The 15,826-nt window shown below is 40.3% G+C and overlaps 1 protein-coding gene across 1 annotated transcript; it reads right to left on the bottom strand.

The window, feature by feature from the left end:
• Position 1: 1 nt before the first annotated feature.
• Positions 2–11,074, bottom strand: LOC114767018 (ras-related protein Rab-8B). Its single transcript, XM_028958472.1, has 8 exons — positions 10,881–11,074; positions 6,217–6,277; positions 3,762–3,822; positions 2,969–3,046; positions 2,740–2,829; positions 2,550–2,615; positions 2,427–2,477; positions 2–2,316 (listed from the first exon to the last, which is right to left on the bottom strand). The coding sequence occupies exons 1-8, from the start codon at positions 11,002–11,004 to the stop codon at positions 2,224–2,226; spliced, it is 624 nt and encodes a 207-aa protein (XP_028814305.1). The 5' UTR covers positions 11,005–11,074; the 3' UTR covers positions 2–2,223.
• Positions 11,075–15,826: the final 4,752 nt, after the last annotated feature.

The following is a 15,826-nucleotide window of genomic DNA, read 5'->3' as shown; positions in this document are numbered from 1 at the left end:
GTCATCGTTAAACAATCTTTACTTTGGTTACATGTGGTAGGAAAAAAAAAAAAAAGTTCAAAACTTGTAAAAACCTTTCTTTTATGCATTTTAGTTCACACAGTTTCCAAAATCATACCACAAATTGTTAAGGATTTGAGTATCCAGATTGCTTTCAATGCTACAGGCATGGAACACTGAACAGATGATGACACCACAAACCAAGGATTAATTCACTTCGATCCAAATGGATATTTAACACTCACATCATTATAACGTGATTCATTCATATTAAGTCCAATGCAAAACAAGGGTCCCAAATGAGTGAACTCTATTTTGTGCAGAAACATGAAAAACATCACAGGTACATTCTTTACAACATTTATGCAGTGTCCTTGTAAGTAAGGCCTAACCTGCTGTCCTCATGACCCACAAGTCTGTGCGTGTCAGAACAGCGGTGCACATCGATAGGCATAGTATCCAGTGTGGCATCGTCTGGGCAGTTCAGTCAGTTATTGCTGGAGTGATCCTGCTCCTGCTTTCTCTACTTCGAACACAGCACGTCCACAGAATCACAAAGGAGGTGAGGTGAGGAGAGGAGAGACCAAAGCAAACTTTCTGCAGCGGTGAATACGATACTAAGAATCCGGGGGCAATGCTGAGAAACAATGAGAGACGGGTGAGAGCCCCTTTGATCTACTCAGGGAAACAAGTCTGTTTTACACAACACTGCTGTAACACTTTTCTTCATTTTGAGAGCAAACACGCAATGATAAAGTGCAGCGCGACACATATAATACTGCTGCAGAGGTATAGCAAAAAATCTAAATAAAAATCTTTGTTACATATTATTAGCAAATTATCACACATGACCAGATAATATCTTAGATGAATTGCTATAGCCAAATGTTAAAATATAATACAAATATAAAAGGAACTATGGTAAATCAGAAGCAGCTTGATATGGTATAGGTTTCTGTTAATACACATCATGCATTAAGTGCCCTTCCAATACGTTTGCATTAACTAAGTCAATCAGTGACCTCACTCCCATGAACCATTATTGACCATGCCACAAAAAAATTAACAGGAAGAGACATTAAAAAAATGTCTTAGGCTGCTTCATAAGAAAGCAAAACACACTGGCTACTTTATTGGGTGGGACATGCCCACAATGTACAATTACTCACATGTAATAATATATGAGGTTAGAGCCTTCTACATACATACACACACATACATACATACGCACACACACACACACATATATATATATATATATATATATATATATATATATATATATATAGACGGCTCTGTAATTAAGCATTTTGAAACTGAAGAGACAGTGTTAGCCAAGTTACATGATGACTTTGCACTGATACACAGGATGCAACAACCAATTTAAGCCTAACACTAATATTTTTTTAATATACTTATTGTGAATACTTTAAAATACTCTTTAGTTTTCTAAAGCAAGAGATGGGTTTACAAAAAAAAAATGCTGCTGTTTCACAAACTCTCATCACATTTACATGAAGGTTAAATGAGAGAGGCTGCATTTTGTTTCTGGACTTGATCCACAGTGTCGGGTCATTTCCAAATTGTGTCATTTACAGAACCCAATTATGAAAAGAAGAAGAAGAGTGTAAGTTTCCCATCATGCCCTGCAGCTAGTATGTTCTGTATAGGCGGCTGCTCAGAGACAGGAGTGCAAGTTACAGTGCTATTCAAGGCTATGTGCTTAGAAGAAGAATACAGTGGAGAAAACACAAAAATAAGACACTTGAAGGATTTCTTAAAGACACTTAAAACATAAAAACATTTTTGCTGTACAAAACATTTCAAATTTAAAAAAAGCTAAAGAGCAAAAAAACATAATAACACTATTGGAGCATCTCTCGGACAAACATGAACACAGACACACTGACAGCAGGACAAACAAACGTTCAGCTGCACATAGAAACAGACCCAACCCGGGTCACAGGTAGAGAATCAACACCACAGCGGCCAGTGTGAAAGACGAATCTTGCCCTTTCGGTCATCTGCTCCTTCTGGGGGAGGGGGGTTGGAGGGAGGGGGAGGGAGTCCAGCCACTCTCTCTGAAGCCTGCTGGAAAGGCAGAGTACCCAGCCCGCTCAGAGGCTCAAGTCATTGGACACGTGGCCCAGCGGAGCACTGCAGCAGTTTACGGGCAGTCAGCGGTGAACCCACTGACCATGGGCCCACCATCAGCCAATCCCCTCACAGCAGCGTGCATCTGAAGAAGCTGTGCTTCTTGGGGCGGCTCTCTGTGATCTTCACCGGCCCACCACTTTCTGCCTGGCTGCCATCATTCTGCCAGAGACAGGAGATATACAGACATCTAAAAACCTAGTATTCCAGTGGTTTCTAGAACAAATAATAACAGAATAATACAAAAAAAAAATGCACATTTGCACACTCACCATTTTTCTGTTAAGTCTTGCCATGATGTCTTGAGCCAGAGTAAAGAAAGCCTTTGATAGAAAAAGAACAAATATTAATCATCATCCACTTGCCAAATCTACAAGGAAAATACAAAGTCTTACCCCTTCAACATTTAAGCTGGACTTTGCACTTGTTTCCAAGAACTTGATTCCATAGTCTATAGCTAACTAGAAGAAAAGATAATGATGGAAAACTGTCAATAATGGGTACGGGATACAGTTGCAGAGAAGGCTTCTTTGGCAGAGGCAGTAAGCACATTACTGAGTATGCCAGTGATGTGTGTAATCTCACTTTCTCTCCTCGCTCTTTGGACACCTGTCTCTTGTCATTCATGTCACACTTGTTGCCAAGGATCATCCGTTCCACATCTGATGACGCGTGCTGAGAACAGTTCAGTCATAGTTTATACATAAAATTTCTACTTGCAATATATGGTGTGTCCACTAGGTGGAAGAATTGTAAATCTATGTAATTTATTTTAGGGCAAATTCTGCAAACATTCATTATGATTTTGCATTACCTCCTCAATATTGCGAATCCAGTTCTTGATGTTTTCGAAGGACTTCTCACTGGTGATGTCATACACCAGCATTATGCCCTTTTAGGGAGCAAGAAAGAGCACTGTTACAACACCAGGCCACAAGTCTAAATTCTACCCCGCCCCTACTACTCAACAAAGGAGATTAACCAATTCAAATGAACAGTTCTGTAGGTTAACAGACAAAGAACTGCATAATGTGAAACTGACCCTTGGTATTATTGTATTACATTATGATATTTTTCTTCATTATTCACTCTCTGGTCAATGTTAAAAAAAAAAAATTTTGGTTAACCCACTTGGCTTCAAATGGTTACCAGTAAATTTTAATAATGTGTTGCAGCAATAGTTTCCATGTTCCCCTGATAAAGGCTAAATTATCAGCCTGCAAAATTTAACATATAAAGTGTCTTAGAACATTCCAAAAATTGTCCATAATCTGCTAAAAATGTAAAAAGGATAATTTCTTACAGGTTTTAAATACCTCTCACTCACACACTACACTGCAAATGGGTTTAAGATGTGCAGACTGCAGATATACAGAATGTTAGCCAATACAATTTCGTCATTACTTGACAGAACCATTAAAATGTTTTCTTTGTTTCTGACTGGTCTGCACCTTGAAATCATTCCTTTTCAGTCTCGCTGCAATGAGTGATATGACAGAGCGCGTTCCATAATACATCTGTGTACATGTGTGTGAATTCCAAGTGGGGCTGGGTGGGGCAAGAGGGCCTGTGGGAACCAGGCAAAGGGTAATGTTTACAGGGCTCACCATGGCTCCTCTGTAGTATGCAGTGGTAATTGTCCTAAATCTCTCCTGTCCTGCCGTGTCCCTGAGAGAAAAAGAGAGAGAGAGAGAGAGAGAGAGAGAACAGAAAATTGTATTCAGTCGATCCCAGTAAGGCAGAGAAGCCATCCATCTTCACTTCCTCTCATTGTAACCCTGCACTGTTTTCTGGCTGCATGGTCTCTAAAAGAGCAAAGGCGGAGAGGCGCGGCTCAAAATCGCTCCTCTCTCCTCCACCACTGAGCACAGATTCCTTCCCTCACATCAGTCACACCCACACACGAACATACAATGGACACATAACAGTGCCGTTCAGACACACACACCACACATGCACACAAGGGTGTGTGAGCAATGTGACCTTTCACAGAAGGGTCAGCTCAAACAGAACTACGTCACATCCTGCTTGGTCTTCTGACCTGACAGGGAAGGGGCAGCCAGAGCTCAGTCCAAATATTATCAGCGTGTGTGTGTGTGTGTGCGTGTGTGTGTATGAGTTTGGGGAATGAAACACTGATGACCAGCAGGCCACTGCCCTCTTCCTGTGCCCCCTCACATGACCACACAGGACACCTCACATCCTTCTGTACTCGGTGTCTGTTGCTAACACCACAGGGTGGAAAATGATCCGTAAATCCAACTCTGGACTAACAGGGTCCACCAGGTGACTAACTCAACACACGACATGGGAAATGTATACATCGATGCCTTCTAAATATTCCCACCAAAAATTATGCTGCTGCCAGGCGAAACTGACACCTAATAATAGTGGCTTATATCAGCCAAATGTGAGTAATAATGAGGTATGATATTCTAGCCTTAGTTCTTTTTTTTTTTTTTTTTTTTTTTTTTAGCAGTAACAATTTTACTTTACATAATAATGAAAAACACCTAAATTAACATGCTGGCCAGTGAAGTCGTCTGAGGTGGCTGTTGGGGTTCACGGAAAATCAGCTTTACTAATTTCATGGTGGACTGGTGAGGATATAAAACACAGTTTAACTAGATGAGCTCAACCCTACAGTTCAAATCCTGGCTACATTCTAGACTGTAGCAAGGAGGAGCTTGGAACAGAAAGACAGAAAATGACAACCCAATCACCCGAACCTCCAGTAAACCTGTAATAAAGCAGCTGTCCTCTGTTTCTGGTGCATTTATAATCTTACAAAATCAACGAGAAATAATTGTTAAAGTTAGAAATAATGATGTAATCCCACATTTGCTGACTGATACTGAGCCAATTGTTTTCAGCTCTTCTAAGATCACTAAGATATTTTAATAATAATCAATGTGTGATACAGATTTGCATTAATGAACGCAGAATTCATTTGGCCTTAAACTTTGATCGGTAGTGTAGCTTCTGTGCCGCTCATAAACATAACCAAACTCATTGGCATATCTGGTTAGCTGGGGGAAAAGTTGAAATCTTTACTCTGCACACTGATAGAAAGGAACGCAGCATATAATGCCACAAACTAACAAATCAAATGTTTTCTTAAAAACAATTTAATCATTTAAACATTATAAAGAATGTTTGCATTTGTCTATTTCACTAGATGGTTGTTCAGAGAAATACAAAAATCGAATATTTGAATGGGTTACTTGACCAGCGGTGGACAGAGTGAATGTAGCCATAGATTAGAGTTTTAAAACAGGCTTTAAAAGTTAGACTCAAGCCTGACAAGTACAGCCTTTTAAAAGTCCGAATCTGACATTATTGTCGTGGCAGGTGCTGGTCAACATGACTGTACAAACCTGCTTCACGTGCATTACAAGTCATTTTTAACATCGTTTTTCATGGTCAATGTTTTTTCCGGTGCAAACTAAAGCAGAAGCAGCCTACAGTCACCTGACTGCTCATTTACCACGCAATCTGAGCTCGAGTAAAATGATAGAAACTAAACATTGAAAACACATAAAGCATTTATAAAAGACATTAAATGTAGTGATAAATGTACTGGCCCAGTGTCCCGCCCCCCGCTGCCTTTCAGTAACAGATCATGAAGGCCAAAATGAAAAATTCAATCCCTTAAAAGACTTGCACTTTTAATTTAGATTTTCTTTTTATTTCATTTATTGTGTTTTAATTTCAGCTAAGTGAAGCACTTTAAGCACCAACACATTTTCAGTAAGTTACTCTTGTAGAAATTGTACTTCAAATAAAGAACCTTATGTTAATTAGATTGTTAGTTAATCATTTACAAGTCTATATTGCCTATATGGACAAACGTGAAAAGAAAAAAGTGAACCTGTAAAACTGCACTGTTAAATGCGATACAATCACAAATGGTACACCTAACTCTAATGCTGGTGCAAGAAAACGTTAGAACCAGTGCAAAGTCTAGAGCCCTGAACATGGCTTATATTTGATACAAATGTTTAAAAATGATGGAACATGTTTCAGAGGTTCATATTCACTTAATGAAATGGTGGTACTTACCATATCTGCAGTTTTATTTTCTTCCCATTGAGTTCTATTGTTCTAATTTTGAAGTCAATTCCTGAAACCAGAGCAAATTTAAAACACATTAGCACATGTGTACCAGAAATAAGTCTCAACATACTCAAATTTAGTATCAATTAGTATCAAACAGGTATTGAAAAAAATATTTTCAATGGACAGCCCTCCCCTAGAGGATCGACTGATTACGTGAGAGACACGCTTTAAACATAATTTTGCAGCACCAAGCTTGGTAGAAAACGTAAAAAAGCATATTTCGGATATCAACCAGATGAACGAGGAAAACCAAAAATTGTGGACAAGCCCATTTGCAAGAAGTGCTACAAATCACTCTGAATTTCACTCTGAAGTTGTTGTTCAATTAATATTTTTATAACCTCTGTCTAGCAATACTGTCCTGCTTCAGTGCAAGGACAATAACGGCATAACTAACAATAAGAATGGCTGTGTCTGAGTTATGATAATAATTTGCTTTGAATGTTTCAAATGTCTGCAAAATAATAGGACAAGTAAAATTACAGAAATTACAGAAATGTTTTTAGCATTTATGTTTCATTCTCAGAGAATAGTCCCTCTCTCAGGCATATATTTGTCACTTTTGAGCTGAGCACGTGACAGATGTGACAGTGTCTGGAGATGCATGGAGAACGTTCTGCTACCTGCAACCTCCTCCAGCATGACCGGTTTGGCAGTGGGACAGTAATGGTGTGGGGTGACATTTCTTTGGAGGACCACACAGCCCTCCATGTGCTCAGCAGAGGTAACCTGACTGCCATTAGGTTCCAGGATGAGATCCTCAGACCCCTTGTGAGACCATATGCTGGTGGTCCTGGGTTGCTCCTAATGCAAGACAATGCTAGACCTCATATGGCTGGAGTGTGTCAGCAGTTCCTGATGCTATGGACTGGCCCGTCCGTTCCCCAGACATGAATCTAATCAAGCAGATCTGGGACATGTCTTGTTCCATCCACCAACGACATGTTGCACAACAGACTGTCCAGGAGTTGACGGATGTAATTAATAAGAATATTTCAGTTGTATTTTGAATAAATCACCTGTTTTAGTTCCACTTTGGATACTGAAGCCTAATAACGATTGTGTCTTATAGTGACATTTATTTGCCTCCCCCTAGCAAACCAACAATAGCAACTTCGGCAAAGACAGGAGCATGATTTCCTCTGGTATAGCACCGTAGCCTCACACTGAAGGTTTGCCAGTGAGGTTAAAGTCTATAACATGAGTACTGTGTATGGGTCACCTCTGCTACTTTATAATAGGCATCCCTAAAGTGGAATTTTAGTTTTTTTTGTAATAGTAGTAGTAGTAGAATGATAATGGACCAAAAGGATTAGCTAAAAAGCTAATTCTGTACATGTGTGCAGTTCGAAAATTGGCTGCAGCAGAAAAATGAGATGATCTCCATAAACACACAGCTGCTTCATTCCCCCAGCCACGGGAGGTATTATGTAGAGAGGTTATCAAATACTGGGATGCAATATGCCTCTATAAATTAAAGTGGATAAATTAGCCATTACTGCCTAATGTAACGTTGTCCTAGAAAGACTGACATCCATTTCTAATTATCCATTCACAATTTATTACCACTCTGAGCACTAGAATCTAAATATATTTATTAAAATTAACACATACAAAGTATTTATATGTCATATTTTATATAATGCAGTGATGCAGCTAAATGAGATAATGTTCCCCCCAAAATGAGACAACTGATAAGTAGCAAGGAGGATCCATTTTCCAAACCTCTCCTCTAAATTCAGATGGTAAGACGTCTATCTAGCAGATCTCAAAACACTGAAGAAACAAAGGCCTGAACCACAGAACAACCCACAGGAAGGAGCCACTCAAATGGCCATTTAGCATCTTAAAACAAATTCATCTATTACATCAGTTTTTCATATCCGCTGTTATACACATCAGCTGAAATGTGCATTGGGTGTGGGGATAACCAAGCATATCCTGTTGAAGAACGAGGACACAAGCGCTTGACTCAAACAAGTCAGAGGAAGTGGTGAGTTGCAGACAGCCCGAGTAGGCCACCTTTTTCCGGCTTATAGTTCAGACACACAAACACATTTTCAACCATTTTCAATGAACTTCCCAGTTAATATGAGACCTCTGGTTTAAACTTGGGTCATTCAGCAAATTAAGGGCTTCTGGTGAACTGCACACACAGGCACTTGTGAGAGACGTGAAAAGTGAGGGAAAAAAACAGAAATAGAGAGAATGAGTCACAGGAAACACACAAGGACACCTATCCAGCTACAGAGAACAGAGGTTGGGGGGGGGGGGGGGGGGGGGGGGGGGGCTGCTTTGTAGCCAGAAACCGAGGTCAATAACCTCTGAAGAAACCGCCAGTCGCCGCATAGGCAAAAGAACAGAAGCCCAAAGCAGTCGGGAGTCACGAGACGCAGAGGTGGCCACTAACAGAGTGGCCTTCTGTTTCCCGCGGGATCACAGCGACTCTACTACAGATCGGGCCCTTAACCGGACTCTTGGCCCCACTGGCACAAAGCAAATGCGAAACGGCTGAGCGCGTTCAGAGCAGGCAGGCAGGACCACGTTGCACATCGGTGAGGGCTGGGATCATCAGCACTAAACTGGCCTGAAAACGGCCCAAGACCTCGATTCAGGAGTTTAGTTTCCTCTTCATCGCCATCACACAACGCACCACAACACTCTCACAGATTTACAAAGTTCTGTGGATGCAGAATGAAACTTATCTACCTTAAAGAAAGAAAGTCCAGTTGCCACGACTCAACTTTCAGACCACATTACAAGCTCCTGCTTTACCTGTTACTCCCACTCAGAAAAAGTAGTGGGTGCTTTTCACCCGGCATGGAGCACAACGTGAAAACAAAGGTGGGGATATTTCATCTCAGCGGGTTTCTGATTCACGTTTAATTTTCTAGAACTTCCACAATGCAGCCCACATTAGTCATGACAGTGAAAGGGTAAAATGTGACCCGTACCATGATGACAGCACAAAGAGGGGGAAAAAAAACAGGTCACACTGTATTTGTGGAAGTGTTAAACATTTGCATAAGACATGTTCATAGCCTCGTTAATAAAAGTCATGCCTTCTTTGGGAGCCCAAATGGGACAAGGCGCCGTCTCCAACAAAAGCAGGGCGGATAATGACGTTTTACTGGCCCGCTGCTGTAATCGGACGGAAATCAGAAACAGGAAATGACCGAACCTTTCTGACCACGCAAGATTCATTACGGACTGCCAGCCCCTTTTCACTTGCATTCATGTTAGCACCGATGAGAGCGCTCGGGGCTTCGTGTGCATTTGTGAAAAGGACAACCGGGGCGGTTGTGCACAAACACAACAGGCGTGCACACTTTACATAAAGTGGCAGATCTTCCCAAGACTTTACTTCGCTCATCTGTTTTTAGAGTACCTTTGCACAAACTGTTGTCCAATTTCTCTGGACAATCCTCACGCGGTGGATGCCGATGGGAGAGCAGGGGTTTCAACAAATTTCTCCTGTGGATCTTTGCCGTTTGTCTGTGTCTATCATTCCACAACAGCTTTTGTAGGAGCAACGGAATCTGGCCATCAATAATACATACACAGGGTGATTTCCCCCTGCCTGTATTGTTAAGCCATGACACATGCAGCAACACACACACACACACACACACACAATTTCAACTGAGGTTTACAAACTTCATATGTAAGAAATTATAAGGATGAGGTGGTGGAGAATGCACGAAAGAACAAAATCCGTCATGTACGAGTTAAGTGACCTTCAAGTTAACAATTGCAGTCAGACATTCATAGACATCATGAGCTTAATGTCACAGCCTTTCAAAGAACTGCACCTTTTCTGGGGTGGAGGTAGAACATACACCTTTTAGCATTTTGAGACAGAAAAAAAATGTAATTAATGTGAGATTTTATAAAACAACGGATCAAAATTATTCATGCAGGCTCAAACGCACGCACACACACAATTTAAAAAAAATGATACACTTATGAGAGAATAAGCTCTTTCTTTCCTACATGTAAAGGAGTATCTGAACTCCACATCCTCAACATTCCTGGGGCCAGATGTTAAATTCCTTTTCAAAGTGAACAGCAGACAGACGTAAGAACCGCACACACACATACAATTAATCCTCAAACACTGGAAAGGCCCTATATGGCAAGACCTGGTCTATATGCTAGAGTGAACTATTTATACACGACTGTATTCAAGGTTATGAAAACACGCCTTAGGTCAAATTCTTTCATTTGCCCTGATGCTCTTTACCTGCAAACTGCAACGAAACACATTACCATGGGAATTATCATACAGTACTTTTAATAAGTGGAAATAATATTCAAATTATTTAAACAGCTCTGAAAGGTACCAAAGAACCACCAGCTGCTCTGATATAAATACAATATTAGCAATTCCAGGTCTCACAAAAAAATATTCTCTGCCACACTTATGTCTCTGGTTAACTATATATACTTGAATCTGTAGAGAATGTCACTTCGATTATAATATAATATATATAAATGTATATTATTATTAATATAATCAATAACATACTAATGATCTCCAATAAATGACATGAATCTCTGAATCCAACAATAACCTCCCACCCAGAAATGAGACCGGGTGAACTGACCGATTGTGGATATGAAGGTGGTATTAAAGGCGTCTTCGCTGAACCTGAACAGCAGACATGTCTTTCCGACTCCGCTGTCCCCTATCAGCAACAGCTTGAAGAGATAGTCGTACGTCTTCGCCATTTAAAGCCCCCGTTCCTCTTCCTGCTAACGGTACACTCACGACAGGCTGACGATGAGTCCCTACTGAACCTCAGACACAAAATTCATACAGGAAGCGAAGGGGGCGGGACAAAGTCGTGACGTCAACACAGATACTTATTTCCGGTCTGCACCTATATGGTAAATGTAGTTTTTTCCCTCTGTCGTCTAGCGCACTCAACCGTACACTCAGCATGTTAACTTGCCCGGTTCAATAGTTATACTATACACAGTTATACATCCCTTATTCTGGTAAAACTAGAAAGAACGCAGATTACAAAATTTTTACTTCATTGGTTAAAATAACTTCTCCACTTGAGGTTTTAATGGTACTGACGTTTAACAGGATTTGAAATTACTGAGTGTCAATAGTCAAACTGTGAATGTACCTTACATTTATATCTACTTCAATAAAAGTAAATATGAATAAATTAGTTAAATGGAAATTAGTTAAAATAAGAAAACTGTAAATCTAGCACAAGAAAGTTTAGTCCTGGCAACTGGATTTCTTTCTTTAAGGTAGAGACGTTTCATTCTGAAACGTGAAACCAACCTGGAGTATACATTTGTGAGCACAAGCCAACTTCCCTCAGATTGACAATGTTCTGTGGACGCAGAATGAAACATCTCTACTTTAAAGAAAGAAAGTCCAGTTGCCACGACTCAATTTACAGACAAATTCACCTGGATGACTAAGAATCTTCACAGACATCTAGCACAAGAAGTTAAAAATACTAATCATTTACAGATTTTTAAAACTTAGTGGAAGCTTTATTCATATTACCTGGGGCCATTTGTTCAAACTATTTAATCTGGATAATGCATTTTATTTTTAGTGGTGTTTTAAATGGAACCCACAGTGTAGCCTACTGGCTGTCTAACGTACAACAGGCAGACCAGCAATAGATGAGCCAGAGAGCCATCATGTGTTTTAATCACACACAGGAAAACTACAATAAACTAAAATTTTTATTCTCATACAACCAGATTATCACAAAATATATTGCCATATTCATTAAAATACAATGGACAGTACATCTTTTAAACTAAATTTGAAATTTAGTTTAAGTACAGATATTTCACAAGGATTTCCCCCCTTTTCTATATTGAAAGGCTTCATGTCTTTTTTCCTACGTTATTTTCACTGTCCTAGTTCAAATTGTACAAGATCTAAATAAATTATATATCAGCAAACCTGTGATGCCATGGGGCAGAATGTATCCAAATGTGTGCTAATTTGGATATATTTGATCCAGAAAATCAGGATAATCCTAATCCCAACACAAGGATGGATTCAGTGTGAATTTCAAGCATAATGTTGATCACAAAAGCATGCTTGCTGATGTATATTTAGATTTTGTACAATTGCTAAATCCCTTTCAGAATATTTAATGGATTCAGAATCAGAATCAGAAACCTTTATTAATCCGGAAGGAAATTGCTTATGCTACAACTGCACAGAGGGAGAGACATAAAATGTATGTACAAGACATACAACAAGTGCACAGAAAGACAGACATACATTTATGAGTATGTAGTAAAAATAAGTATTATCTCAAGCAGCATTGCACATTATGCAAGAGTTAAATGTTAAGTGTCGATAAGTGAGTTATTGAACAGTAAAACAGCAAACAAAGAATATTGCACAGAAGAACGGCAGCAGAAGAATCATATTGCACAGCCCCATGGTGTTAACTTACAACTTACAAACTTACAAACAGTGAGTGTATGGTAGAGAGAGAGGGTCACTCATTGTGAGAGTGAGTGGCAGAGGGGTGAGTTAAAAAGTCTGATACCTGTGGGAAGTAAGGATTTACTGTGGCATTCAGTGGAGCATTTCAAACTTGTTAATCTATTTCACAAAGATCTACTGTCCATTGTATTTTTAATGAACATGTATTTTAATGGAAATATTATTCTTATTCAACGTGAGAGTCTGGCTGAATAAAAAAATGTGGTGTTTTCTGTTTCTTCAAAACATGATGGATATTTGGCTGCTGGTATATTACTGGTCCTTTACATAGCAAGTAGGCTACAGTGTGGGTTCCATTTAAAGCACTAGTAAATTGGATTTGGTAATTCTGAAATTAAAAAAAAAAGTTTATGACATAAGAAGCAAGGTTTTATTACCCAACCAATAAACATTACAAAGGGCCTAACAAATTAAAAGGTCAATAAAACGGGTCAACTGAACATAACCAACGCAAAATCACAAACATCAACTGAACATAACTGACCTACTACAGAGACAAAGGGATATAGGTCTCCTCAGCCCTGAGTCCCAGCTATGCTGACACAGAAAGTGTCACAAGAAGTACCAACCCAGTTACCACCCAGGTAACTGAAATATAAACGATGTAAGTAAAATGATATCAATGTAAACTGTTGTGGAATGTATGGAGTTGTTTTAATAAACTGGATGCTTTGGATGCTTTGTGTGAGGCTCCATTTGAGCCCATTGAGTAATGCAGTTTTGCTGCATTTCTAACTGCATTGCTGATGGCACTGGCATCAGCCAGGCGAAGGGGCAAACTCGAGGCTCTGTCTGTCCACTCCAGGTGTATGCAGTTTGATTCTGGTGATTCTAAGGTTACATTGTGCCCGAATCCGGCCTATGTGCCTAAAGTTATGGCTTTTGAGCTGGTCACCCATTCTCTGCCACCTTTTTGCGACGGATGTGGTGAGGTGCTGTCACATGCTCTGCCCAGTGCGAGCATTGCAGGCATATGTGCTCTGTACTCAGACTTTTTGTTCATGTGAGCAGCTGTTTGTTGGATTGTGGAGGCCATCTCCTGGGCCAGGGAACTGGTCTTGTGGAAGGGTGTTATGGCACACTCTACCAGACCTGTGTCCACCTCCTGCGCACTTTTTCAGGGAGTGCCAGTGAGGGACATCTGCGTGGCTGCCACTTGGGAGTCGGTGTATACTTTTGTGCATTTTTATCGGCTGGATGAGGAATGCAGTGCTTACTGTCACCTCAGAGAATTCTTACCTCTGGTTCGGTTCCACTGGGCGGGGTGTGTATATATATATGTCCCATACTTCTTGTGCCGAGTGAATCGACTGAAAGGGAACATCAGTTTATGCATATAACCACTGAGAAACAAGGTACAATACTATGTTGCCCCGCCCTGGCACTGCTTAGCTCTGCGAAGAGCGGTTCTGAACTGAGGGGAGGTGGCAGCAACAGGTGGTTTTGTTGAGGCCCATTCCCCTGTTGCCCATCTCCTGCCTGTAGGTGTGAGTAAAGGGGTCTTCAGCGGGGCACACAGCAGTGTTGTTATCCCATATTTCTTGTGTTGTACCTCGTTCCTCTTCCTAGGGGAACAGTGGTTATATACATAACCTGACATTTTAATGTGATCCTGTGATCTTAAGTACTATATACACAGAAGTTATTTGCTGCTGATATGCTGGCTAAAGAGCATATATTTAGTTTATTGAAGGCCATTAAAAATATAACATGAACTGTAAAAAATTCCCTGATTCAGGAAAGTGTATCTCCACCCCCTCAATCAAAATTGTTGTTTACATAATTTTAGTTCATGTCATTATAAAGATGTATTTTTGTATTTTGCTGTGTTCCCTGCAGGTGATTACCTAAGCGGTGAAGTCTACTGGGCAGGGGGTCTCCAACTCTACAATGCACTCCCCTTTCGTCCTGGCAGAGGAGGCTTCAGAGACCTGTTCAGGACCCATTTCTTCCTCAATGCTGGGAATCTGTGCAACCTCGACTATAATACACTGGGTACGTAAAGTATTAAGACCCCTTAATTAATAATGCAGCCATTTGCAAAAATCATTTAAGTACATGTTTCCTCATTAATGTACACACAGCATCCCATATTGACAGAAAATCACAGAATTATTGTCATTTTTGCAGATATATTAACAAAGAAAAACTGAAATATCACATGGTACTAAGTATTCAGACCCTTTGCTCAGTATTTAGTAGAAGCGCCCTTTTGATCTAATACAGCCATGAGTCGTTATGGGAACGATGCTATATGTTTTTCACACCTAGATTTGGGATCCTCTGACATTCCTCCTTTCAGATCCTCTCCAGTTCTGGTAGTTTTGGATGGTAAACGTCGTGGACAGCTATTTTTACAATCACTTCATTTTCACTTTCAGTCTGAGGTCAGAAGGTTTTCATTCAGGATATCCCTGTACTTTGCTGCATACATCTGTCCCTTGATTCTAATCAGTTGTCCTACAAAAAACCCCACAGCTTGATGCTGCCAAAACCTGCTTCACTGTTCGGACTGTATTGGAAGTGCCTGGTCTTCTCAACACATACTGCTTAGAATTTGTGAAATTGAAGTGATACACAGCACAGCACAGCACAGCACACAACAAAATGTGTCAGATAACAACAACAACAACATTTATTTCTTATATAGCCCAAAATCACATACAGTATGTCTCAATGGGCTTTGACAGGCCCTACAGTTGACACCCCCCACACTTGACCCTTCTGCACACAAGGAAAAACTCCACACAAAAAAACTCTAGGAGAGAGAAAAAAAGAAAGGAAGAAACCTTGGGAAGGAGTGATACAGAGAGGGACCCCCTTCCAGGGTAGAGTGAGCCTGCAAATGGTGTCAGTGCAGGGTTGGATATGATATAATGAGTCCTACAGTTGTAGGGTTGGAGAAGTCCAGGATGTATTCAGTGTCATGGTCTAGATTACGTGTCCGTAATGATGTTACTGGTCCATTTGAAGATCCCTGAAGCTGTAGTTGTAATGGTGGTGGTGGCTGTGGTGACCCTCTGGTTTGTTTTATGTTTTGTCCTTGTAAAG

Source organism: Denticeps clupeoides, chromosome 17, assembly GCF_900700375.1.
Source record: "Denticeps clupeoides chromosome 17, fDenClu1.1, whole genome shotgun sequence".
NCBI classification, from domain to species: Eukaryota; Metazoa; Chordata; class Actinopteri; order Clupeiformes; family Denticipitidae; genus Denticeps; species Denticeps clupeoides.
This window is presented reverse-complemented; position numbering and strand designations above follow the sequence as displayed.